At 43.9% G+C, this 27500-nt stretch overlaps 1 protein-coding gene across 11 annotated transcripts in view; it reads right to left on the bottom strand.

Moving 5' to 3' along the window:
- magi2a (membrane associated guanylate kinase, WW and PDZ domain containing 2a) overlaps window positions 1-27500 on the bottom strand; it is a 194112-nt gene that overhangs the window by 2268 nt on the left and 164344 nt on the right. For 3 of the 11 annotated variants that reach the window (XM_026997448.2, XM_026997462.2, XM_026997488.2), the window contains exons 11-22: window positions 20274-20305; window positions 17148-17316; window positions 15172-15213; window positions 14433-14545; window positions 11449-11641; window positions 9757-10026; window positions 8751-8936; window positions 7758-8058; window positions 6747-6942; window positions 5287-5430; window positions 1736-1874; window positions 1-54 (exon numbers count right to left, since the gene is read on the bottom strand). The exon at window positions 1-54 is cut by the window's left edge and continues 2268 nt beyond it. In XM_026997448.2, the coding sequence (XP_026853249.2) occupies window positions 1-54; window positions 1736-1874; window positions 5287-5430; window positions 6747-6942; window positions 7758-8058; window positions 8751-8936; window positions 9757-10026; window positions 11449-11641; window positions 14433-14545; window positions 15172-15213; window positions 17148-17316; window positions 20274-20305 (1839 nt within the window). Of the gene's footprint in view, window positions 55-1273; window positions 1363-1735; window positions 1875-5286; window positions 5431-6746; window positions 6943-7757; window positions 8059-8750; window positions 8937-9756; window positions 10027-11448; window positions 11642-14432; window positions 14546-15171; window positions 15214-17147; window positions 17317-20273; window positions 20306-27500 lie in introns of all 11 variants that reach the window. The other 8 variants (XM_026997469.2, XM_026997476.2, XM_026997472.2 and 5 more) reach the window with 6 other exon arrangements.

The raw sequence follows: 27500 nt of genomic DNA, 5'->3' as shown, positions 1-27500 counted from the left end.
CCGAGAGACTTGGGGAGGCTGTAGAATGAGCGTCCCAGGGGGCGGGACTATCTGCTGTGGAAACAAGAATATGAATGAGTGACAGAGTCTGAACCAGAACACGGTTACACACACACACACACAACATAAAAAAAGCATGATGCAGAATAAAATTCATAAAGATAAAACACTACCACCAATTATTTAGTCAATAGGATAAGAATACTATATAGTGCTAGTTATATATTATACACAGCACAGTCAAATCCAACAAAAGCCCATCCCTTCTAAAAAACCCTGCAAGCTCTTTGTCTGTAGACCCATCAGTCTAAACCTGTGATATCATAATGACACCCACCAGCCACACACACACACACACACACACACACACACACACACACACACACACACACACACACACACACACACACACACTCAAAATCACACGGGCACTTTTATCCATGCTCACAAACAAACTGCTAAAATACTTCATTCATAGAGACAAGACAAAAGTAAGCAAGCACTCTCAATATCAGCCCTACTCTATAAAACCTGCCAGGGATAGCTGTGGATGGCGGGCATCTGCTCGCTGGCTGGAGAGAGGCTAGGGGGAATATTTCTCTGGGTTATATTGCCCTGGGGCAGAAGACAGCATGCTTGAATAGAGGTTTGGGGCTCATAAAAGGATTTAAACTGCAGAAAGAAACAGAGACTGGAGAGATGGAGAGCCAGCCAGGAATAACTCATGTAAACAGTATTTCAGCTAAACTCTGGAATTGCTGCACCCAAGCTGGCACAAGTTGTGTATGTGTGTATGAATGCATTTCTCTGTCTGTGTGTGTGTGTGTGTGTGAGAGAGAGAGGGAGAGAGAGAGAGAGAGAGAGAGAGAGAGAGAGAGAGAGAGAGAGAGAGAGATTTCAAAATTCGTTGAGTGTCTCTCCATGTACCAGTGCTTTCACAGTCTACACAACAGAATAGCCATTACATCCAATCTAAAGGACAAAGAATACACATCTTGAACAAATTGTTTAAGAGCAGCTACTATTGAACACATGCTATAAAAAGAATTAAACATGGTGAAAATTTCTGCAACAAAAATGCAAATGTAATCTGAGAATACAAAAATACCAAATAAATCAAATGCATACAAATCATTTAGTGGTAAACAAACACAGGAAACCTGACTCAAATAGGAAAATGCAAAGAAATAAAAAATACAGTAACCCAGAGCAAAGCACAGAGGTATCGGCAGTGTTGAGTCTTGTGTTAGAGCGCATGCACTCTGTTACAAACCGTATCTTTAGACTGGCCCATTAAGAAGAAATAGGGGGAGCCATGCTTGTCACTTTTCATGCACATGGAGAGACCTGAAGGTACCATTCCTATAAGAGGGGAAGTAACAACCTAGACCAATCATTAGGGTTAGCACAATAGCCTAAAGCTAACATGTTAATCTGCTGTTAGGCTAATGAGACTGTGAGAAAAAGTTAAAGATACAATTCACTAGAAAGTACACTGAGGAGAAAGAATAGTAACTGTTAATAAATCCAAAGAGCATGCTTTGATATGTTATGAAAGAGATTTTCTTTGGCAAATTTTGTGATTACAATTTTGAAAGAGCTGTTGGAGCTATTGATGCTTTGGTGTGTTTGCGGGGGGGGGGGGGGGGTAAAAATATGATTGTGTGGGTAGGGAAGGGCATTTGTTATGTGTACATGTGGTGTTGAAGGGGGTGGAGATCTGGGATGAACCCACCATAGTCAGGGACCTGCCCCGTGCCTCTCTTCAGCAGTAGACGCACGCGGCGTCCGCCCGACTTGATGAGCTCAATGGCGTGAGAGTGGGTCATGTCCCTTGTGCTCTCCCCATTGATCTCGATGATCTGGTCTCCAACCTACACACAGGGGGAAAAGCCGGCCAGGCCCAGAGTAAATAGGGCTTGGGTGTGACGACCAATGAACACAACCGCAAACACGAGACTGGAAAAAACACTGCAGACTTAGGTCCATGTTCGTGAAAGAGCTGGAAGCACTCTAAATAATAATTGTTGTATTCAATGTGTGTGTGTGTTTTATATTCAATTATTGTAGGTAAACAATGAAATTTACAAAAACCTTTTAAATAACACATAAATTATTAATCAAGTAACTGAAGGCATAAAAAATAAGAAAAACAAAACAAAAAACAGTTGCTTCAAGACAGATATTGAAATACAACCACTCTGGAGTCAGTGATAAAATGTGCATGAATGTCACTACTTATGGACAGTCCCTCATTACGATCAGCTGAAATGACAACTGGAGCAGAGCTTGTGGAAGGAAGCCCCGTTGCCCCTGACACTCAGGACCAGCCAGCATCAGTAATGAACTGCGGCAGCACTCTGCTCCTGTCAGCGCACACGGATGAATCCCGGCTGAGAGGACAGTTGTGGGAGAGGACAGGGTCCTCATCTTTGTTGTTGATGAGAGCTATTTACTGGTTTGTGTGTGTGGGAATACGGGAACAGACGCCTGTGGGTTTAGCTTTTGTGTGTGTGTGTGTGTGTGTGTGTGAGATTATGACCTAGACGTTTGGGAAAAACCTGAGTGTGTGGCTATGGGGTTTTGGTACTAACAGCCACCTGAGTGTTAGCTCTGTTGTAACAGCAGTTAGTGGTTAGGGAGTGCATGGATACTAATGTGTGTTCCTGTATTTCTGTTGTTCCACCGCATGGCTGCTCTCAACATCTTCATCGCTATCTAATCCCTTCCCTTGAAAGATATGACCATGGTTTGGGGTGTGTTTCGGGATTTGGCTGTCCGAATCTACGTTATTTGCAGGGGCGCGGCAAAAGCCTATTCTGAAATATATTTTTATGAGGACGAGTAATTCATGCACGAGTTAGAATGCTCAAACCACACTGTGTAAAAGTATGTATGAAGCAGAAAAAGGCAATATGTAAAAAATAACATACATTCCATACACACATACTCCATACCTTGAGTGTCCTCTGCGGTATAAGAGGCTACATTAATAAGGGCTGAGTGGGGCGACCAGCCTCTCTTCCCACTCTGTTAAAGATAAAGGTTCATCCCAACTGCCACGTTTCCCTCCGACTCTCTTAACAGGATTCTTAATAGGAGTGATGACTGTATAAGTAAGTCATTAGTCTAACAAAGAGGCAAGGCCGGCGGCAATGGTGCCTGGAACTGGAGAGTCAGAGCTCGGTGTGGTCAGGGACCAAAAAGCCTGGTCGTTAGGCCTCATTAAGAGCTTAACAGAATGGAAGCCTTGGGGGGGGTGCTGGGGTGGGCACAGGCCTGGCTTACACCCATTTTTCACTATTGAAAAAGAAACCGGCGTCGGCTGCTGCAGAGTCTGAGAGTGTGTGTGTGTGTGTGTGTGTGTGTACGGGTTGAGTAGGTGTGTGCGTGTGTGTGAGCCAAAGGCTAGCCTGTAGCAAAGCCTGTAGCACCAGCCTGATCCTGCTAGCACAGAACAGATTGCAGACAGGTAAGAAAACATCTCTGGAGACCTCTCTGGAACTTCAAGCATCCATAGCGTCTGTGGTGTACACCTGAAAGCCTGGTCAGATTCCCCCTTCCCAAACATTTGATGCCGTTCTTTGGGATTAACGGGGGGGAGAGAGGGGCACTAGGGCACACCACTGATGTCATTATGCCCTTACCAACCAAAAACAAGCAGACACTATTCATCAAATCCACAAACCCCCCCAGCACCTCATAGCTGTGAAATGATTGAGTTCTCAGGTTGACATTGCGTGTTTGTGCCTTCGCTATCCCTAAATAATTAGTCTGGGGCTACGTCTAATGGATTTATCTGCCAGAGCTGTAGGACATGAAATAGAAGCTTCATTCCACTTCAAGACAGGAGAGAAGAGATAGAGTAAGAAAGAGAGAAGACAGAAGACAGAAGGAAGGAGGAAGAAAGACAGAGACAGACATACAGACAGAGAGAGCAGGGTCAGGAGAGAGAGAGAGAGAGAGAGAGAGAGAGAGAGAACCCCTAGAGTAATTCTCATCACATTAGTTCTGACAGCTTCATTAAGATAAGCACTGCTGAGAGAAGAAGCACAAAAATGAGAATGATGGTGAGGAGAGAGATCACTGGAGGGAGGAGGCTGGATCATCGGCAGTGGGGAGGTGGAGGATCGGGTTATGTTGCTGGAGAGGTCAGATCACTGGAGAGGGGGTCAGATCTCTGAAGAGGGGGTCAGATCACTGATGAAGGGTCCAGATAATTTAAGAGACGGGGTCAGAAAATTGAAGACAGGGGGTCAGATCATTGGCGAGGGGGTCGGACCACTGGAGAAGGTCAGATTGCTGAAGGGAAGGCTCAGTCCACTACGGAAGAGAGAGGGGAACACGGGCAGATCAGCAGAGAGGGAAGAGGTGGTTCTGAGAGGGAAGGGACCGAGACCAAAGCAAAAATGGTTATGACAGATCGGAAGGGGTGGACGAGAAAGCAGACTTTCCTTCAAAGAAGGAAAGAGGAAGGAGTGATTACTCCGGTGCTGAGCAACCTGAGATGGGGGGGGGGGGGTCTTTGAGGGCTCTGAGAGGAGACGGGCAACCAGGGAGGACAGGTGGCTACTGAAGAGGGGTGAGGGGCTCACTAGACAGGGAAGAAGGAACGCAACCTGGAATACACGGACAGCTCCTGTGGTCCGACAACATCTCTACTCTTGCCAGACATGGACGGCAGGCAGTTTAAACAGCACGTATCTGCAGCACATCAAGCATATATGGGGATTGCTCTTCACATCTATAGACTTTTACTGCAAGCCCGGCTACAAACATAAAACACACAAAAAAAAATGGTCGAGTCTGCATATTCTATTTCCCTCCCTCAAGTCTAGAAAGCAGCAGTTGGAAGGCTTTAAATCAGGACCCCCAGGAAGCAGAGACTTAGCGAAGCACCTCTCCTACGAGATGAGAGCCACCGATGTGAGCTCTCCATCTGTAAGGGCTGTTAGGCTTACAAGAGAGTAGGGGAGAAAATACCAACAAACACCAACATCCTTGAAAAACATGCCGTGACACATCTGTTAGGAAGCATGTTAGACACCTCCTATCAGGCTGGTTGCTAGGGTGATGGGGGAGAGCTAGTTAGCAAGGTGGGTTCTGGCGTTGACTGAAAAGACCAGTATGATGCTTCAAACGCTTGTCAAACAAACATCGCCATTCCTCAGTATTTCATCCACTGTTTGTAGTAATAACTTTTTTTTTTATTCTGGGACTCAAAAGCTTCCTGTTTGTCTTAGAAGCAGAGGTTTATGATGGAAAAAAGAAAGTGATTTCTCTCACCCTCATCCTCCCGTTGCGGATGGCTGGGCCGTCATCAGCCAACCGGAGCACGAACAGGTCCATCTTATACTCCCGCCCCCCACGGATGCTGAAACCGAAACCCTTAACACTCTTCTCCAACTCCACCGTGAAGAAATCAAAATCCTGCAGGGAAACAAATACACACACACACACACACACACACACACACACAAGCACAAATGCACTTATATATTCTGCATTAATATGACTTAAAACATCACCAGATTTAAAAGTAGATTAAAAAGTAGATTTTACCATCAGATACTAAAAATAGATTAAGGAAACCGGATTAAACAAACGAAACGAATATTATATTCGGTCATTTATTTATTGAGGAAAAGTATCCTATAAAACATATCCGTGAGGGTCAAAGGTATTGTGAACCTCTAGGATTAGCAGAATATTTGATGGTGAAATTAGAGTCAGGTGATTTCAGTCAGTGGGATAAACAAAGAGTGAGTGCCTGCCCACTCTTACTTAAAGAACAGGAATCTGATCGTTACAAAAACACTTTTTTAAAGCGCATCATGCCATGAACAAATGGTTTCTGCGGACCTCAGAAAGAGAGTTGTTGAAGCTCATCAGTCTGGAAAAGGTTAGAAAACCACCTCTAACCTCTAACCACCTCTAGCTATTGATGATGCTCATGAAGTCACCATTAGGAAAACACTAACATACAAAGGTGTGCATGCCAGGTTGGCAAGGAGACCGTGAGCACTGTCCAAACAGAACACTGCTGCCTATCTGCAGTTATGCTAATGATCTCATGGACAAGCCAGTAGGCTGTTATGAAAAAAAAAGGTTTTGTGGATGGATGAGACCAAAATATAACATTTTGGGCTTAAATGAGAAGCGTTAGGTGTGGTGGAAACTGCACTCAACTATAAGCATTCAAGCATTGCAGCTTTATCCCCTCTGTGAAACACAGGCAGAAAGACGACAGTCCTGAGACGTTCTACCAAAAACTGGTTAAAGAAGAATAAAATTAATGCTCTGGAGTGGCCATGTCAAGGTCCAGAAATGTTGCGGAATGACCTGAAGCGAGCAAGCTATGTAAGGAGACCCAACAACACGGTTTAGTTGCAGTTCCTGCTGCACAAAGGGGTCAAAGCAGATACTGAGAGCAAAGGTTCACGTACTTCTGCCATTTTCAGATAAGCAATATTGGATCATTTTCCTCAATAAATAAGAGACAAAGTACATTATTTTTGCCTCTTTTGTTTAATTGGATTCTCTTTATCCACTTTTAGGAATTGTGAGAAAATCTGAAGATGTTTTAGGTCATTTATATAGATATTTAGAAAATACTATATGGTTCAGAAGGATCACTATATACAGCACAAGTCAGAAATAGTCAAACAGAAAGTGATACATGAAAACTGGTTCATGCACCTAACACAGCAGAATGGCATTATGGAAAGGGGAGCAGTGACAATTACCTGGGGCTGTCTGTAGTCTGCTATAGGGAAGGCACGCGGGTCTGTGGATAGCTGCCTGTAGTCCAGCAGGGGGGGCTGTCTGTAGTCTGCAACAGGAGGGTGTCGGTAATCCACCGGGGGCTGCCTGTAGTCAGTGAAGGGGGGCTGCCGGATGTCTGGCTTTACGTCCTGTCGTGCTTTCACCTCTGACCTGTAGCTGTACGGACAATCGTATTCAGGTAAGGAACCTCAATGCATTCCCTCATCTAAATTACTACTGAAAAGAAAAGCCAATATTAAACAAACAATCTCTTACACAGACTTAATTGTATGGAATATTGGGTGTTTGAACTATGTGAATGAGATGAGTTAGGGGAATACTACTATTGTCTTTTGTGTTTTTAGTGTGTATTTATGTCTATTGTGTTTCTTGTGTGCTGGGTGTTTTCGTGTTGGCCTTAGAATTGCCCTGCAAGGATAATTAAAGTTGCTTGATTGATTGATTGAAAACCTGTTTGTTCCCTTCTGTAATAAGTGATGTGGATGTTGTTACACAACAGACCCTGGAGTGTGTCAGCACGCATGGATGTGTTTTCTCTCTTTCTCAATGGACTGAGACTGGACTGTGCGTCTGGGCACTAAGAAGTGAAGCCATTTTCTCAGGACCTTAAAAGTTTAATGTAGAGTATTGATGTGCTGAAAGAGGCAGTAAGAGAGTAGGATGAAAGGTATTGAGAGAGAAAGAGAGAGAAAAGGAGGGAGAGGGGAGAGAGAAAAATAAAGTGGAGGGAGGTGGGAGAAATATCCACTTCTGGTAGGACTGATTAAACTCTTTCAAACAGCCTTATGAGTAGATTATTTAGCTGTGTAGTAGATAAGTCATGCTGTCTAACAAAAATATATAGAGAAACAGAAAGAGAAAAACAGCATGTTAGAGTGAGAGAAAATGTGTGAGAGAGACCATGAAAGTGGTGATTTTTAAAAAAGAAATGAGGAACTAGTCTTAAAACACCTCCACACAGAGCCCATCACCTGCCATCGTGGGTGTAGGTCTGCACTGGAGCCAGCACAGGTTGTGTGGGCGGAGTCTGCTGGCTCACAAGGCTTGGGTGATTGGCTGGACTGGTCTGAGTGGCAGGGCTGTGCTGTGCTGCAGAACTAGGCTGTATTTGTACACTGGGCTGAGGTGCAGAGCTTGTTAACGGTGCAGTACTGGTCTTGGCGGTGCTGTTGGACTGGGGCAGCTGTGTTTGGCTAGGCTGGGTCACTGGACTCGCTTGTGCCAGAGGACTGTGTTTCTCAGAGCTACCAGCAGAGGGTGTACTATTTGCCTCTGAAACACACAAAGAAAATAAAAATCCATGAAACACACACACAGACACACACACGCACGCACACACACAGATAATTTCACACACATAATTTCATATACAAATATGAAATTGTCATCTTAAGGAGTAGTATTCAGAAGTACCCTAAACAAAGCCAGTGACTACAAGAACAAACTACCAATTCCTGCTACACCAATTCAGCTACACACACCTACATCCTGGAAACTACAACAGGGTGGCTGATCTCCAGGAACAGGGCTGGAGCTAAACTCTACAGGGTGGCTGATCTCCAGGAGCAGAGCTGGAGCTAAACTCTACAGGGTGGCTGATCTCCAGGAGCAGAGCTGGAGCTAAACTCTACAGGGTGGCTGATCTCCAGGAGCAGGGCTGGAGCTAAACTCTACAGGGTGGCTGATCTCCAGGAGCAGAGCTGGAGCTAAACTCTACAGGGTGGCTGATCTGCAGGAGCAGGGCTGGAGCTAAACTCTACAGGGTGGCTGATCTCCAGGAGCAGAGCTGCAGCTAAACTCTACAGGGTGGCTGATCTCCAGGAGCAGGGCTGGAGCTAAACTCTACAGGGTGGCTGATCTCCAGGAGCAGAGCTGGAGCTAAACTCTACAGGGTGACTGGAGCCAAACTCTACAGGGATCAAGGGCTAGAACTGAAGAACTCTGCTGTATGGAGGTGCTCTTACCTTCTTGAGCAATGACGCGCAGTGTGACGCTCAAGCCTGCGTCTTTGATGAGCTTCACGATGTCTGCGTGCGCCATGCTGACGATGGACTGGCTGTTCACGGCCAGGATTCGATCGCCGACCTTCAGCTTCCCACAGCGGTCTGCCGGGCTACCCTCGATGATCCTCCCGATCTTGTGAGGTACAGCTGAGACACAGGCACGCGCACACTTTACATTAGTGATCGAAACACCAAGTGTTTTAGCCACGTTTTATCCTTATTTCTTTTCAATCAGTCTCTTTTATTCACTCACTGGATAATTCTGTCTCTCTTCATCCCACTCTCAGCCAATCAGCCTTTCTGTCTCCCTTACGCAGATTTTCAGTCTCTCTTAGTTCCCCCTTTGCTTTAATTTTTCTATCTTTCTAATTCTCTCTCTCTCTCTCTCTCTCTCACTCTGACCCTCTCTGTAAGTGCATTTCTTTCCACACAAGTGTGGAAGTGGCTTTAAACCAGCGCATCTAGACAGAATCCCCTGCTCCCCACCTAGGAACACATCCATTAGTGAAACACAGCCTTAAAAGTAGAGCCTACATTTTTAATAGCACTGTGCTCCCATGAAGCAGTCTGCTTAAACGTGAATTGCCCCTGTCTGCCCCCTATCTTGAGCTATCAGCAAAGTGTAAACCGCATTAACGGCCAACGGAGAGCAGTAAATAATCACACACAGCAGCAGGGAAAGGAATTATAGTTAGGATGTAAACATAAGTGGCCCCTTGGTGGTAATTTAGCACGAGCAGTTGAACGTTCATTCTCAGAAAAAAAAGCAAATATGTGCACTTTTTACAGGTACAAATGCGCGTTGCTCGGGAACAACTGGTTATGTGGCGCCGACCATACGTGTTGGGCCCATTTCAGTGGTCTTTTCAGACAGCTCACATTTTAGCATTTTGTGTGAACTGTTGCTTCAGGACCAGAACCTTTTGTTGTGAGCGTGTACGGGCGCCGGCTTTCCACACAGACTAACCTGCCGTGGTTGCTGTTTCTGGCCTGTTCAGCGAACTTATGATGACAAACCCAAAACCCTCGCTCTCCTTGCGCTGAATGATGACGTCACTGGCCTGCAGATTCTGACTGGGAACAGTATCCAGGGGACCGGACCCTGTGACTGTGGGGCCGGAGTTCTGCACGAGGGCTGAATTGCTGGAGAAGGTTCCAGGGTTGAAGTCGCTCCTGGGGGAGCTGTGCTGGGTGGAGCTGGTACCAGGACTCCGGCCATTTTGAGGACATGGCTCGCCTGAGGGAGCAAAATAAATGTAATAATTCAAGAGATAGAAAAGATGTATGAGTTTGGGAGACAAGAGAAAAATGATCCTGATCTCGTTCCAATTGTTCCAGTCACTCCATTCACCGGTGTCATTTTATTGCCAACTTTTCTTGGATATTTTATGAATATGTAATTTATTTTCATTGTATGTTTGCAATCTTGTCTGTAAATCTGTCAGTTGTGCTGTGGCCTGTCTTAGCCAGGATGCTCTTGTATAAGAGATTTTTAATCTCAGTGAGAACTTATCCTGGTAAAATAAAGGTTAATAAATATATTTTTTAAAAAATCAACTTCGAGAAGAAGCTTCAATGCGCACTTGAAGAGAGACCCCTTAAGGGTGTGAAAGTGAGTATTTCTTAACTATGTTACTTTTATCTGTTACGTAAGCCCAAAAAACATCAGTGATTTAGCAACCCAAATCAGTAGTTTTCACAAAGTAAAAGTTTGTGAAGAATGTTTGAAAGGTTATATCTCTCAGAGATTGTACAATTATTCATTTGGGAACAGTATACCTGTTACAGTGCTGACAATAAAGCACTCTGGAATTGAACTGAACAAAAGGCAGAAGAAGAAGATGGAAAAGAAGAAGAAGATGAAGACAAAAATCAAAACTGGAATGCGGCTAAAAGAAAAGTCCAGGACTTTTCTGTGATCTAACTGTCCTCTGAATTCATAAGCTCCTGGCAACCCAGCGTTACCCACATGACAGGCTAGGGACGACAGGAATGAAGGAACGAGTCAGACACAGCAGGGGATGAAGGAACGAGGGGGCAGGGGACACATGCTGTTCCAGGGTGGCACCGGCACTTGCTATGGGGAAGCTGAATAACCCAGAACAGACACAGAGAGAATGAGAGGCAGGAGAGAGAGAATTGAGAGAGAAAGAAAAGGAAGACAGAAATGGAAATGGTGTGCTTGATGGAGAAAGAGAGCGAGAGTGTGAGAGAGAGAAGTTGAAAAATAGAGAAAGCGGGAGAGACACAATGGGGAGCAAATATATGTCAGAGAGTAAGACAAACTGCACAAAATAAGTGTCAGACAAAGCCTTAGCTTTACTGGATCTACACAGTGATTTTAGTTCAGTCAAAAGTCAACAACCTTGGAGCTTTTCACATCATTCAGAGCAAATAATGTTATGTCAGTGAAATTTACTAAGGTGTCTCTGACAGAGGATAACATTTTCTAAAAACCAAGATGGGTGTTTTGCCAATATTTACTAATACTATGGTAAACATGACTGAAATTTTCACCTTCCCATATGACAAAGAACATGCACTAGCTGAAGTCAGTAATATTTGTCTCAGTAATCTAAAATCCTATACCTTAATCAAGACAGAACATTTTTGTGAGCCTTGTGCCTTGGTGAATTATATTTGACCTTTAGCCTCTGACCTGTAGGCTGCACTCTTCTTCGCAGGGTGAGTTTGACCTGGCCGTTGCGGGCTGCTCCGTGCATTAGGTCGATGACATAACGATGTGGCTTCCCTGCTACAGGAATGCCATCCACCGAGAGCAGCTCATCTCCTGGTCGCAGACGTCCGTCTTTATCCGCTGGGCTGTTCTCTATGATCGCCCCAATTAGGATCTGCTCAAAATATGTCATTATACTTCAAAATGACACACAATAGTGTAGCACCGTACTTATCAAATGGACACACACCACTACAACACAGTTAGGGATACAACAAATAACTAATGACAAAAAAACCGAAATAGTCCATTTACAGCAAAGCTTATTCTGATGAGACATGTTAAATCAAAAGCCTAAAGCTCCCCGAGCCTATTTTAGTGAGCAGTGCCTTAAATCAGGTAGGCTCAGCATGCCACAGTGTCTCTAGAAGGGAGCTTGTAGCTACTGCATAACAAACTCTAATTATCTGCACTGGTAATTGTGAGACATCCCATTAATGGCAACTGTTTAATTGCAGTCAAAACAAAAATGATCATCATTAAACCTTTCAGCCTGAGAAATGTATTTATTTTTAATTTAAAAGTTAAAGTGGCTGTTATTAAGTGAAATTGTAGGCTTCTAAAATGGTAGGCGACATGTGCACAAAACATAAACAGGTCGAAATTAACCAGTCTAAATTCAATAGGCCTACTTAAACTATAGAATTACTACAATTAACCTAGTAATAGATTACTTTTATATATTTTATTACTTTAAACATTGTTAAAATATCTAGCCTCCATAAAACATTTTGTTTTCCAGCATATAAGTTGATAATGAGGATAATGTCATCCAGTTAGGCAAACTGCAGTTCTAGCCCATTACGAATAGTGTTTACGTTTCTATATTGATGTGTCATCAATGTGCTGCTCTGTGATTCCTGTTTGAAGTATTCTGCATTATATTCTTTCTTTTTTGGGTAAAACCTCCTGCATCCAGAACATTTTACTCTTTGCTGCCATCAAGTTCTGTATATTAAACATTTTTTAATGCTAAATAACAACAAAAGTGACTGTGGCTCCTAAGGGTATTGCATCTGCTACATTTTTCTAAAGTTTGTTAAGCTTCGTTAACCAAAATAATCAAGCTAAATAAGGTTATTTTTACCGAATCAATACAGTCGATTCTGTTGACCAATCGTTATAGCCCTAAACACAGTACTGTTCGATGAACACCCTCCATCATAAGACAGCAGCCTACCGCACAAACCCTCAACCACTGGATTCACACAGCTGTAACACTGTGGCCGTATTCATTACATGTCTCAACGTTATATGTGTCCTCATGTCTAGAACAGGTACTTAGTATTGGGTGTTCAATGCCAACAGATCTAGTACTGCAAACCATCAAAACCTACTGTTGCAACAGAGCAGAAAACACTAATTTAATAAAATAATTTATGAACAATATCAACCAATGGACATCCACCAATTCAACACAATCCTATTCACGTAGACTCCCATTATAAGCCCAGTATAAACAACCAGCACAGTGACCAGAGGACAGACGCAGTAAAAGAAAGTAGCGAAGTGTACTTAGTGTGCATTAGTATCTCAATGTCAGACATGCTTGAAAGTTGAAAGCCAGGAGTGTAAGTGAAGGTGTTTTACCCGCTCCCTCACCCTACATGAACACTGTTTGTTAGCCCCCTCACCCTACATGAACACTGTTTGTTAGCTCCCTCACCCTACATGAACACTGTTTGTTAGTCCCCTCACCCTACATGAACACTGTTTGTTAGCCCCCTCACCCTACATGAACACTGTTTGTTAGCTCCCTCACCCTACATGAACACTGTTTGTTAGCCCCCTCACCCTACATGAACACTGTTTGTTAGTCCCCTCACCCTAAATGAACACTGTTTGTTAGCTCCCTCACCCTACATGAACACTGTTTGTTAGTTCCCTCACCCTACATGAACACTGTTTGTTAGCTCCCTCACCCTACATGAACACTGTTTGTTAGTCCCCTCACCCTAAATGAACACTGTTTGTTAGTTCCCTCACCCTACATGAACACTGTTTGTTAGTTCCCTCACCCTACATGAACACTGTTTGTTAGTTCCCTCACCCTACATGAACACTGTTTGTTAGTTCCCTCACCCTAAATGAACACTGTTTGTATTAATCCCCTCACCCTAAATGAACAGTTTGTTAGTCCCCTCACCCTAAATGAACAGTTTGTTAGTTCCCTCACCCTAAATGAACAGTTTGTTAGTTCCCTCACCCTAAATGAACAGTTTGTTAGTCCCCTCACCCTAAATGAACACTGTTTGTTAGTCCCCTCACCCTAAATGAACACTGTTTGTTAGTTCCCTCACCCTAAATGAACAGTTTGTTAGTCCCCTCACCCTAAATGAACACTGTTTGTTAGTTCCCTCACCCTAAATGAACACTTTGTTAGTTCCCTCACCCTACATGAACACTGTTTGTTAGTTCCCTCACCCTACATGAACACTGTTTGTTAGTTCCCTCACCCTAAATGAACACTTTGTTAGTCCCCTCACCCTAAATGAACACTGTTTGTTAGTCCCCTCACCCTAAATGAACAGTTTGTTAGTTCCCTCACCCTAAATGAGCACTGTTTGTATTAATCCCCTCACCCTAAATGAACAGTTTGTTAGTCCCCTCACCCTAAATGAACAGTTTGTTAGTTCCCTCACCCTAAATGAACAGTTTGTTAGTTCCCTCACCCTAAATGAACAGTTTGTTAGTTCCCTCACCCTAAATGAACACTGTTTGTATTAGTCCCCTCACCCTAAATGAACACTGTTAGTCCCCTCAGGACTATGACTGAGTCCATGATTGAGTTTAGGGTTGATATAGATGATTACATACTGCAGCAGTGGACTTTGAGCGACTCATAGTGAATGAATATGTGTGCGTGCATGCGCGTGCACGTGTGTGTTAATTCTAGGAGTACGAGCCTTCTCTTGGGCCTCCGGACTCACAGGCAGTCCCGCCTCCTCTCCACCCAGGATCCGGAATCCAAAGCCAGATTTCTGTCTGCAGAGGTTCACCTCCATCTCCTGGAATCCTACTGCCACAGAAAAAAGGTCCGCGATTAGAGCTGGAGAACCCAGACTCCTCTACACACCCCTCATGTTTGGTATCAGTTTTGATGGGTTTCTTTCAGTATTTTATTCTTGAGGGACAGACACAGCCGGGGTACATAAGTGAGTGTGTCACGGCCAGCGAGCTGGGCCGTGAATGTTTCATGACATGACATTTATCTATGACATTTCTGATGTGCTGTTATGAATGAAATATGTTCATCCAACTCTTCAAAGATCACGGAATGTATTTGACGGCCAAAGCCGTTTACTGAATGAACATGTAAGCACCGTACAGAGCATTTAAAGAGAACATTTTCTGGCATGATTTGGAATGCTGTTCTGCAAATGTGCACTCAGATTGTAAAGATTGTACTATATGAATTTGTCCGTCTGGATGGATCAAGGTTGGTAAGCTGTGTTTTAAGTGAAAACACATTGTACCTGCTGGTTTTGATAGAGCAGACTTAATGAAGGTTTTTGCACTGAGAGACTTTGCAGAATATAGCAGCAGAGATTTTCAGATTCTAATTTGCTGGTGTGTACTTTCTGCAGAAAATGTAGAAATGGGTCTGTCTGATTGGCTCTGATGGGTTCAGGGACAGCCACTCACCTGAGGGGTCTGGTGGGTACACAGGGCGAGGCAAGCCAGGCTCTGAAAGAGACACAGCATGGAGAGCCCATAAATCACAGCCCTTACACAAACACACACACACACACTCTGCACACACAGTTCACACTCACACACACGCATGCATGCAAACACGCACGCGCACACACATGCACGCACACACAAGTGCGCACACACACATTCACGTGGCCGCACGCACGCACACGTGCGTATGCACGCTCTCGCCATCATATTCACACATGCACTTACAAATTCACAAAATGCACACAACAATGCCAGCATTATCGGAATTTTCATCTATCCTCCAAGCCAGCAATTCTGCCCTAATACCAAAAGTGACATGAAAGATCATATATCTAATGTATCTGATCCCCTGCTCAGTACAAGCACAACAAAAAGAACACCACGCAACCTCTTATAGATCCTAGAGCGGTCCTGAACAATCCTCTTATTACTGCTCATTTACATGTGACCTTGCAAAACATGTTCAAACAACCTCAACCCGCCAGCTATCACGAGAATGTTCAGGAGACTTCAGACAAAATACAGGCTTAGCAGTTCCTCTCATTTCAACACCAGAGAAATAAGACCCAGACCAAGAGTAAGAGCTTGTGTGAGTGAGAGGGAGGGAATGAGAAAGGAGACGATGCACGACAGGGCAGAAGGACGCGACACACACACTGCCCTTACCCACAGAACCCACACACTTTTTTTTGGCTGGCTCCATTATTGTTATTCCTGAGCAGCGTGTCTGCAGTGGCCCCCCCAGCAGGAACCAAACGAGGGCTTGCTGGAGCGGAGAGCCGCACACGCGCAGCCCCTGTCAGCCTTCATCTCACACACGCTCAGCTGCTCGCTTTTCTTTTCTTTTCTTTATATTCACACCTGAAATGCATTCATCTAACTTCTTACAAAGGACGGCACGTTTTTTGATGTTCCCTCGCGTTCAGGATCTGGAATATTAAGATAAGGTTACAACAAAAAAGCAAATTTGGAAGCCTGCTTCTTTTGGATGTGATTCACCAGTGTACCACCGGTGCACTACAGGTGGAGGGGAGGGGAGAGAGACAGAGTGAGAACAGAGACCCCGCTGCGCTCGACACACAACTCAACACAGGTACAGCGATGTTGTCACTGCAAATTCACCATCTGCGCTGCTGTAAGTTCTTTGTGAGAACAGGTTGTAACACGACATCATAATCCTTTGTCAGTCTGTAAAAGAAATCTAGCAAGGGACATGCAAACAGGCCTGGCGGGGGGAGGGGGGACGACACGTTATTTGCAAGCGTGCATTGCTATACTGCACGCTCAGTCCCAGACCACCAAACCGTTGGCACCGGTCGGAATTAAGTTCCACAGCAGGTGGCAGAGCTGACGGTTATGAGATATTACAGTAAGCAATAACACAGCGTCCTCCACTGAGAGGAACTATGCCCGCTTTCAAATGATCGGATGAAGTGGGTGCATAGGAATTTCTAAACGGTGCAGGGTCTCTCTCCGCTTTACTGCATCTGCGAGTGTACGGAGTGTTCTTGTATTAATAGCGTCTAGCGTTACATAAACTGTCGGAACAGGGAGTGAATGCCAAGCGGATGGAGGGCTTCCAGACACTCCTTTTGGTGAGTAGGTGTAAAGGGCAAGTCGAGCCACGATGCAAGACGCAAAAAAACCCATCGGATCGGCCCACCGCGGAAGATAAGAAGGCAGCGAAACACTGAAGGGAACATTCTCCGCTCTAGCGCCCACGGAGACCGGGTAACGTGCAAGACTGGTGACTCGAGGCCAACGGCTCTGCTGAGCGGACATCGGCGGGAACCTGTCTGTTCCCCGAGTGCTTGGAAGGGGGTGTCTGCAGATGGCTTTTAGTGAGACTCCCACACGCAGCAGCTATCGCAAAGAGAGCGCACTGGAACCCCCGGCGATGCTCGGCGGCCAGGGGAGGTGTTTGCGTTACTTACGCCTACTCTCATACATGGCCCTGGACTTCGTGTACAGGTCATAAGGGTCAGGTTTGCTCAGGTCAAAGCCCTGGGGGGGCTCTGCAGCTGAGGGCCAGCGCAGGTAGGGGGCACCGTGGGAGAGAGCAGAGGCGGAAAGCCCGCTCTGGGAATTCCAGTGGTCCAGAACCTGCGAACACAGTGTCAGACAGTCAGCATCCCATGGGACCGCAATGAAACCATCAGTCAGAAGTCATTCTACTGGACAAAACTTAAATAACGTTAAATGACGGCGAAGTGGAATGAGGAGAAAGCCATAACCACATCAAATAGGAAATCATTGGCTGTTTTCCAATGGCCTAAACACTTGACTCGACAGGCTCTACCCTTAAATGAGGATCCCTTCCTCCCACCTCAAAAAATCCCTACCGTGTTCTAAAGAAAAGAGCAGGAAATTAGGTGCAGAAAAACCGCAGAGAGTAGCAGATAAGTAGTGCAGCAAGCAGGCAGCGTGGCCGGTCCTCCACCCACTTTGCCTAATAACACTGAAAGCGTGGCAGGGCTAGGAGCAGCAGTGGTGTAATTGAAGGAGGCAGGAGGTAAAGAGGAGGCGCGTGCAGAGAAGAAGATGATGCCAGGTCTTATCAGAGCGGGTCACCGTCAGCCTGTTAATCCGGCACAGCGACCGCGTGGCAAGCACAACGGATCGGGTGAGGAACAGATTAAAAAGAAAAAAGCTCAGTGTGTCAGCGTCACTGACTGCCAAGCCACGACCACACACACACACACACACACACACACACACTTACACAGACACACAGTTATTACTGTCAGGATATTTTTCTATCCAGTGTATGGTAACAGAAAGTGAATTGTTTAAAGTAGCGATTTCTTAAATGCTGGGAGACTATGGAATACACTCAGGATGTTAGAGAGCAATTAGGGCTGAATTTGTTAAAAATGAAGACATGACATTATAATGCAAGGACATGGAGCATTGATTTAAGAAATGAGGAAAATCCCTGCTTCACCTATACTACGAGTTAGTACACTTGTCTGAAAGCATGTATGTATTTGTTACTTTTTTCCCATATTGTTTTTCATAAATGTCATTATTTTACATCATAGTAAGTTTGGATCACTCAGCCTCTGCTCATCCTTAGCTATGGGATGTTTTGATAAGAAATGACCCAGCACAGTTCAACAGGACTGCAGTCCTTTTGCTTGAGCAAATACTTTTGAACTCCAGTCACTAATAACTATTTGCCTTTATATAAATACATTACACAACATAGAGCAAAACATTCAGTGCTTGCAGACAGTTTTATACAGATTCAAGCAGAGATGTAAATTAACACCTGGTGTCAAGCACGTGCACTCAAACCTTTGAACAATATGCACATACACTTGTATGGTATGGTACATATATCACAGACATTATCGCTAATGTTATCTTGTATGATATACGGACAACAACGTTAACCCGTTGCTGACCTGTATCCCTTTTAAATAGTAATATATCATGCTGTGACTATGTCACTCGCAGACATTATATGTCTTTAGCAATGGTGGTACATATCTATCGATGAGTAATCTTCCAAATGGTGGGCAGACATTTGAAACCCAGACTGGAAACAGTCTCCTTTTTTGACTGCTCTCTTTAACAACTTCTGGACCCTCTCTTTGATATGAGAAAAAAAAATCCAATATTGCTTTGGGCAGGGGGAAATGTTCCCACAGCCAATCATCTCCAATTATACCCTGGCTGAACGGGGATCTGAAAATGATCAAAATAACTGAAAAGGGTGTGGTTGTGCGGAGATAGACAGAGAGACCAGGGGAAGAGAGGGAGAGAGACGGAGAGACCAGAGGAAGAGAGACAGGGAGACCAGGGTAAGAGAGGGAGAGAGACAGAGAGACCAGGGGAAGAGAGGAAGAGAGACGGAGAGACCAGAGGAAGAGAGACAGGGAGACCAGGGTAAGAGAGGAAGAGAGACAGAGAGACCAGAGGAAGAGAGACAGAGATACCAGAGGAAGAGAGGAAGAGAGACAGAGATACCAGAGGAAGAGAGGGAGAGAGACAGAGAGACCAGGGTAAGAGAGGGAGAGAGACAGAGAGACCAGGGTAAGAGAGGGAGAGAGACAGAGAGACCAGGGGAAGAGAGGAAGATAGGCAGAGAGACTGGGGGAAAAGAGGGAGCTGGCAGAGAGATCAGAGGAAGAGAGACCAAAGGAAGAGAGGGAGAGAGACAGAGAGACCAGGGGAAGAGAGTGAGAGAGAGGGAGAGAGAGATGGAGGGAGATCTCTGTGGTGCACTATAGCAACATCAAGAAGGAACTGCCCCGAGTGTTCAACATCTGACTGAATCCAGCCAATGGAACTAGACGATGCTTGATTATTAGAACTTTTGACTGTATGAGTCCATAGGAACATCTTGGTATGGGTCATGTAATCAGACGCTCTGAGAATCTTAAATAGTTATATGAATAGACTGACTCTGATCTTGAGAACTTTGGAGGCAGCAGTATAAATGAAATTCACTGAAAAGGGTTGGCATAATAGTTCCCTTAGAATGGTTAGTGAATGAACAGATGTTTTGGGGGTCTGGTCATTGATAATAGCTAATGTAGTCTTTGGCCAGTGAATTTTATTCTGTGAAAAATTTATTAATAAAAAGCACAAAAGGAACTGACTTGTGCATCAAACTGAACTCACTAAGTCAAACTTGTATTTCTTGCAGTAATGATGATCTATTATGATTAGTAATCAATATCTGTTAAAGACCAATGGGTTATTTGGTTTGGTGTGTTTATATATATATATATATATATATATATATATATATATATATATATATATATATATATATATATATATATATATTGCTTTATAAATATACTATGACATATATATATATATATATATATATATATATGTCATAGAATATTTATAAAGCAATAACGAGATATTTCAGACTATAATATTATTAATAATTTAATAAGCTTTCTTGATATTACAAAAAGATGGAATACTTAAAACAAATTTAGCTGTTAGTTAACTAATGAGTTACAGTTAGAGGTTAAGGTACCACTTAGGAGGTTGGGTTAATAACATAGTGCTTATGGTTTGGTTATGATTCATTTTACCTGTTTGGGGCTCTTCCAAGGTGAAAAGTGACCTGCAATGGTAAGAAAACAAATGTACTTAGCCTATGAAATGTACTTAGCCTATGAAATGTACTTAGCCTATGAAACCAAAGTATGCTGAGAGCAAATAAATGAAATCAGTATTACAGCTTATACTGTCAACTACAATATGAATCAATTTGACCTACAAGAGGAAGAATGTGCCCTCCAGTCTGACTAACCCTGAATTACAGGAAGGAAGAGGCCTAGTGCATAAAACAAAGGGGGAACAGGAACAGGAAAAAAAAATCCAACATCAGGTAAGATCAGGTAATGGACGGATGGATGGATGGATGGAGTGATTGACTGATAAATGGGAAACGCTTAAGTCATGCTAAGTCTGCATGCTCACAGTGGGTTAGTGTGCTGTACCCAAACGCTGGGTTAGTGTGCTGTAGCCAGGCGTTGTACTTGGGTGACAGCAGACAAGTCTCTGGCTACAGCCCACTAACCCCGCGTCTGGCTACAGCCCACTAACCCCGCGTCTGGCTACAGCCCACTAACCCCGCGTCTGGCTACAGCCCACTAACCCCGCGTCTGGCTACAGCCCACTAACCCCGCGTCTGGCTACAGCCCACTAACCCCGTGTCTGGCTACAGCCCACTAACCCTGTGTCTGGCTACAGCCCACTAACCCCGTGTCTGGCTACAGCCCACTAACCCAGCATCTGGCTACAGCCCACTAACCCTGTGTCTGTGTACAGCCCACTAACCCTGCGTCTGGGTACAGCCCACTAACCCTGCGTCTGGGTACAGCCCACTAACCCCGTGTCTGGGTACAGCCCACTAACACCATGTCTGGGTACATTGGTGTTTGTTAGAGAATTTTGGGTCAGTGTGCACTGTGTCCAAGTCACTGACTAGCTAATGATTCATATATAGCTGTACTTTATTGCTGCTCACTTCCTCTAAATTTCACAGTTTCAATTATGAAAAAATGATAAAATGTAGGCTGGCTTTTTCTAGTAAAAAAAAAAAAATCCACATAACATGCCAAACAACTTATGTCAATTATTCAACTAACTTAATTATTAAGCTTTATTTTGAGTTGCTAGTTTCATGATATGCCTTTATAAATACATATAAGCACAAGGTAAATATTAAATGGCCATTAAAATGAAGTAATGGAATGGGTCATAAAATTGTTACAAGCACATAATCACATGCTCACTTAAGAAAGCAGACTTCCTGCATCAGCCAAAGAGTGAGTTAGGGGAGGCTAGGGTCGTCGGAGAAGCTTCTGAACTGTAACCATAACACACAGACACTAGAGAGCACTCTGCCCGTGCTACACAACGTCGGCTAACATCTGACCAGGGAATTCATGAATATGTGCTTCCATCCTGCTTCAGAAATGGCCTTGAAAATCACACACACACACACACACACACACACACACACACACACACACACACATGGATACAACGCATACTGTCTTCCTGGTTAAGATGTTTGCCTTCTCCATCTTCTTCATCATGTTTTGCCCCAGTCACCCTTCAGGAGACAGCAGCAGCGCTATGCAAATTGACTAGATGGAATTAGCAAATGCCTGAGAGCATCTGCACACACACACACACACACACACACACACACACACACACACACACACACACACTTGTCTTTTATGCTTTTAATTTCTGGAACAGTAAACATCCCAACCATCTAAACATGGAGATCCCACAGCCAATGGCACAGAAAAGCAAAGAACAGCCCTCATGTGGACCCATGATGAGTCATCCTACGCAGGAAGAAGAACCCAACTAGCCCCCTTTTAACTGCTTCACTGACTCACACTATTGTTTCAGAAACCGCAACACGGCTGTGCAAGAGAACAGCTATTTTTTGGAGGCATAATGTTCTCTTGTAGAGTTTTAAAGCTTTCCAAGTAAAGAGCCCTGATATAGTCTACTTTAAATGTGTGGGGAAAGATTGCAGAACAGCCAGGAACAAAATGAGGCCATGCTTAGATACATTTACCGCAGTCCGAATTATACAGGTAAAATGGATTCGATTCAAACCTCTGCTTGAACTTGGCAAAAAAGCAAAAATGCTCAAAACCAGTCACAAGACCTGCAAACAAAGGTCACCGTTATTCACCATTATTCACTCTCTCGCATTTTCTCAAACACAATGGCATACACAAACCATGTGGCTTAAATCAAGCCACATCTGTGCCGATGCCTGTATGCTGCACCTTGATCCAAATCAAATCCGCAAATACACATTTCTAACTCACCCAGCAACATAAAGAATCATAGACAAAGGCAGGGAGGGAAAAGTTTGGCTATAGTTGCCCTGCTACTACTTTCTTTAATGAATCAGGACTAGAAGATTACAGAAAGTAGTGACACGCGTTTGTCTCAGCTGCTCTCTTTGAGGACTGACCGAGACAATGGTTTACACGCCGCCGGAGCCCTTGGGCCACTGGCAGCAAAGGAGAAGGCAGAGCTGACTCCGTCTCAGCTGACTCCGTCTCAGCTGACTCCGTCTCAGATGGAGCTCGGCGAGAACGCCTGCAGCAGGTGCTGCAGCGCTGAAGCACGTCCACCTAGCAAAGCATGACCTCGGTGACCTCGGTCTGACTCGGTTCCGTTCGGTTCAGTTTACTGCTAAGGTGCTTTCCACAACAGACATTGTTACGAAGAGGCTTTACAGAGATGCAGGGCCAGAATCCTAATGAGACCAGGGAGTCAGTGGCAAAGAAAACAACACATGAACTGCTAAAGTTGTGAGAGGGCATTTCAAAACCTGAGGAGAACACGCCCTTCTCTTGGTGGACCTCACTCAAGCAGTTCACTCAAGTCGTCTGTTTAAAAGAAAAAGGAAACTTTTGATTTGTTTGGACTATATTTTTGTGCAGAGTAGTCATGATGCCAAAAGTCATTCATTTTGACAACGATACTGAAGCTATCGTTGTCACATAGTGTCAGGATAACACAATTTTTGCTTTGATACCGATGCCGATTTACAGGGGAAACGCTTTCAAATGTCATTACTGTACTTTATTTCCTGGACAACATCTGTTTTCAGCCAAACATTTAGTACCTATTTTTTATTTCTCGGTTTACTTTGTAAACATCTTTGGGTTATTGAAAAGTGCTATATTAACCTAAAGTATTATTATTATTAGTAGTATTAGTATTATTATTAACAATACAGAAAATAAATTAAAGCGATGGTATTTAAGGAAAAATTACAATAGTCTAATCAATGTTAACTAAAATAGCAGCATTATTTAATGCAAGGACAGGCAGCAGTACAAATGGTGCAGTGCAAAAGCAGAGACCAAAAACAGGAAATAGTCATACCAGTAGAATATACCAACAGAGAAGGCACAAAAGGGCTATGTAAACAAATACCAGACGAAGAGCAGACACAGGACAGGCATGCTAGGGTCTGGTATAACATCCTGAAGGCTCAGGAGCGTTAGGCGAGGAGCAATGAGACTTGGCAGAGTGAGAGAGCTACAAGCATACGAGTGGGTAAATGAGGAACAGGCGCAACCAATCAGCATTCAGGTGAGCGGGAACGGTGCCTAGCAGGGAGGGGCGTGGCTAACGAGCAGAGCAGGGGACTTATGATGACGACGTGACACAGCCACTGAGCGCTACCTTCATTCTGAACTTTTCTTTGTCAAAGTTCAAGAGACTTTGGTGATAAATTTGTCATAACAGAGGGTCTAATTAGTTTATGCGATGTCGTGCTTAGAAAACAGTTTCTAAGTGAGACTGAATCTGGAACTAGGTTATGTCATATTTCAGGCTAATGTTTCACAAAAAATAAATGTTTGTAATGAGCCATCACCTCAGTGACGATACTCATCCGCATGGCATTAGCTTTTCCTACTACAGGACAAACATGTTTCTAGTGTGTTGTATTTTCTGCAAACCTGGATGTTTGTGGCAGTTTGAATATAAACATTAATCATTTACAGTTCTATTACATTTACATCTTTATGGAGCTCAACTAATAAACAATGACTTATACCAGTGGCTGTGATTATAATCGCCCCTTTATGATCCTGTGGGATCTTGCCTTTCTCTTTGATTTCAGGTTCTTTTTCATCATTTTCTGGATACTGTTCTGTCAGGTAATGTGTGAAGTGGAAGATTTACCACCTAGACTAAGTAAATGGCTGAGTGACTCTTCACACGTTCTTTTTTTTTTTTTCATTTTTCATGCGCTTTAGAAACGTCTCTGGTGGATGCACGCTAGGACACTAAATACTGCTATTAGCAGCGCCCAACGTGAGGCGGCATCTGCTTGGAAAATCACGGATATTTGTATTTGGACAGGACTAAAATGATCAGAAACCCAGGAGGTAATTTGGCCTGTAATTTTGTCAGCGGAGTAGGGAGAAAAACACGGACATCGCAGATCTGAACAGAAATAAAATCACAGAGGTGCACCTGTAGAAGAAGAAATCACTTCAGGACCCCATGTAAATTTAATCACGTCTAAGCAGGGCTGTGAACAGCACTTTCAGCCATACGCAAACATGTCGGTTATATATGAACATGCATATTACTCCTGTGGAGAGGCTTATCCATCTCTCTATATTTCTTTCATGGACATAACTGGGGAGAGAACTTGTCAACTATCATCTCTCAGTCTTTAAATTCTTTGAGAAGGTCGGGATGCTTGTCTCACAGATGTTTGGTCAAGTGTGACGTGCTGCCTCCCTTTAAGAGACGCTTTAACACAACGGGTGCACAGCGGTGCAGCTGTTTGGGGCGGCTGACCTGTTTTGGCCACTCTGAAGCTGAAATATCTCCATATTCTGTCTCGTGCCCATATTGTGACAGTGAGCTCAGGCACTGTGTGAACTAAACTAAAACGTGGCACACCCTCTCCACCATTGCTCACCGCTCACTTCAGTCAGGGTTGTTTCCGCAACAGGCACTGCTGTCTGCATTGTGCTTAAAGAAACAGATTCCTATTCCTAACTTCTTTTTTGGTAGTGCTGGTATAGTACCATCGTCAAAACTCTTATACCGCAGAAATTTGTTTTAGTACCGGTATACCATGCAGAACTAGCAGCAAGCAATTAAATATGGACAACTCACACTCATGAAAACAACCACAAACATTCGAGTTAACTGAATATAAATACTTGAGCAGGTATTCTGGTTCTTGCATGTGAACCTGGGCTTACCATGGGGAGAATCAGTTGGTTTTAAGACATAAGACTGAAAGACTATCATGTCTTTGGGAGCTTAAAGGGGCAATCCAAAGTGATGAGGAAGCTATTTCAATGGCCCACACAGATAGCTATTTCTGAAATAGTCACAGAGGCAAAAACTGATCAATCTTTGGTGTGGACTGACAGATACAGACAGTTCTAGGATCTTCATTGCACATGTGAAGACTGCCTAGCTTGTAGACATGTGCATAAGGTCTCTCTCTCTGGCCTCATGTGTGGAAGGTGGTGTGAGGTAATTGAAACACAGCGTGTGTAATCAGGACATCTGATGTCCATTTAACGCCAAATCAACACCTTGAGTTGCTGCCCGGATTCTGTTTCTACAGCCAAAGTGCATTTCATTAACTAAACGAGATTCAGGTCCCACTGCGATCTGACTGGGTCACACATAAACCTCAAAGCACTTAAACAAAAACAGGATGTGTTCAGGGGAGCTGGACATGTGTAACCCTGACTGGCCAGGGTAGCTTTTAAGACCTTTATTTTTAATTGTTCAGAAGCAACTGGAGTAGTGAAATGAGTACACCCGCCTCCCCAACACACACACACGTGCACACACACACAATCTCACAGACATGCAAATGCAAGCATTCACACAAAAACACAGTGCCTAGTCAACTCATCCAGCAACAGACCAAGCTGGGAAATTGATGGCTTAATGCTCTGGCTAGAATCCCACCTCGAAGAATCAAACAGAGCCATTAAACAGCAGTCCGTACTAGGAATCTGAGTCCAGGATTAACAGCACCCCCACATTAGACAATTTAACAGAAATCATCTTGTAACATGATTTTTATGCTTTATTTGAACCAAATGCATATTTGAGATATTTACACCAACTTTAACACACTGCTATATGCTAGAGCTATTCAGTGGACTCCAGTACTGCCATTGCATATGTATATGTACTCATCTCAAAATACAGGGCAACCAAAGGCCTACCATAAACTATCCTGATGCTGTACAACTATAGTATGCTACAATACACTGTATATTCTGGGAATAGGGCCAAGACAATTATCCCACAAACCTGGTTTGCACAAAACAGTTTAGCTAGCCCAAAGCAGCAGGTGTAATGTTGTGTGTGTGTGTGTGTGTGTGTGTGTGTTGGGGGGCGGGGGGGTAACAAGAAAGTACTCTTCAAATCAGGTGATACAGAAGATGTGAACATAGTGAACTATAACAGCATGCTGAGGGAAAGAAGTGTAACTCAATATACGCCTGCAGAACACTGTGTGTGTGGGTGTGTGTATGTGTGTGTGTGTGTGTGTGTGTGTTTACACACCGTGTCGGTACACATACCCAATTAGCTGCAATTGAAACAGGTGCAGGATCAGCTATAGGTGTGAACTAATGTCAGAATGAGTTGGACAGATACGGTTTAATGAAAAGATCACAGCAGTGTGAAGTAATTAGCTCTGATAAGGCACAGAAAGATCGTTTTCCTGGATGACCCGGAAGAATCATTTGCAATCAATATTACGCTCTTTTTCTTTCTCTCCCTTTTTCTGTCACAAACAAACAAACAAACAAACAAACACACACACACACACACGAGAGACAAAAGAGTATTCTAAGGCAGTTATATATAAAGTTAGAGACAAGCAGAAAATAGCGAAAGGCTAAAGAATAATATCCAAGTGTTGTGTTCAAAGATATTCCTCAACTGTGAGGAAATGGAAGCTGGGTCATAGCACCCAGGCACTGTCTCAACAAGGCTACCCCGCAACACTCAGCGTCACAACAGGACAGAACAGGACAGAACAGGACTGGGACTGGTGTTGGAAAGCACAGAGAGGCTAACAGGAGTTACAGGGTTCAGTTCTTGAGACTGGGGCGAAGCTACATCAGTCAACAATATCAAGAGCTCTGCACACAAAAGGTCCGAATGAGATGATGGCTGAAAGGAAGCCATTACTGAAGGGATACATCAAAGCATGCCTGGAGTCTACAAGAAAGCATCAGGGTAGCCCAGCTAGAATGTAC

The sequence above is a fragment of the Electrophorus electricus genome, chromosome 7, assembly GCF_013358815.1.
Source record: "Electrophorus electricus isolate fEleEle1 chromosome 7, fEleEle1.pri, whole genome shotgun sequence".
Taxonomy (NCBI): Eukaryota; Metazoa; Chordata; class Actinopteri; order Gymnotiformes; family Gymnotidae; genus Electrophorus; species Electrophorus electricus.
The sequence above is the reverse complement of the archived record's forward strand: the minus strand, read 5'-3'. Positions and strand labels throughout refer to the sequence as shown.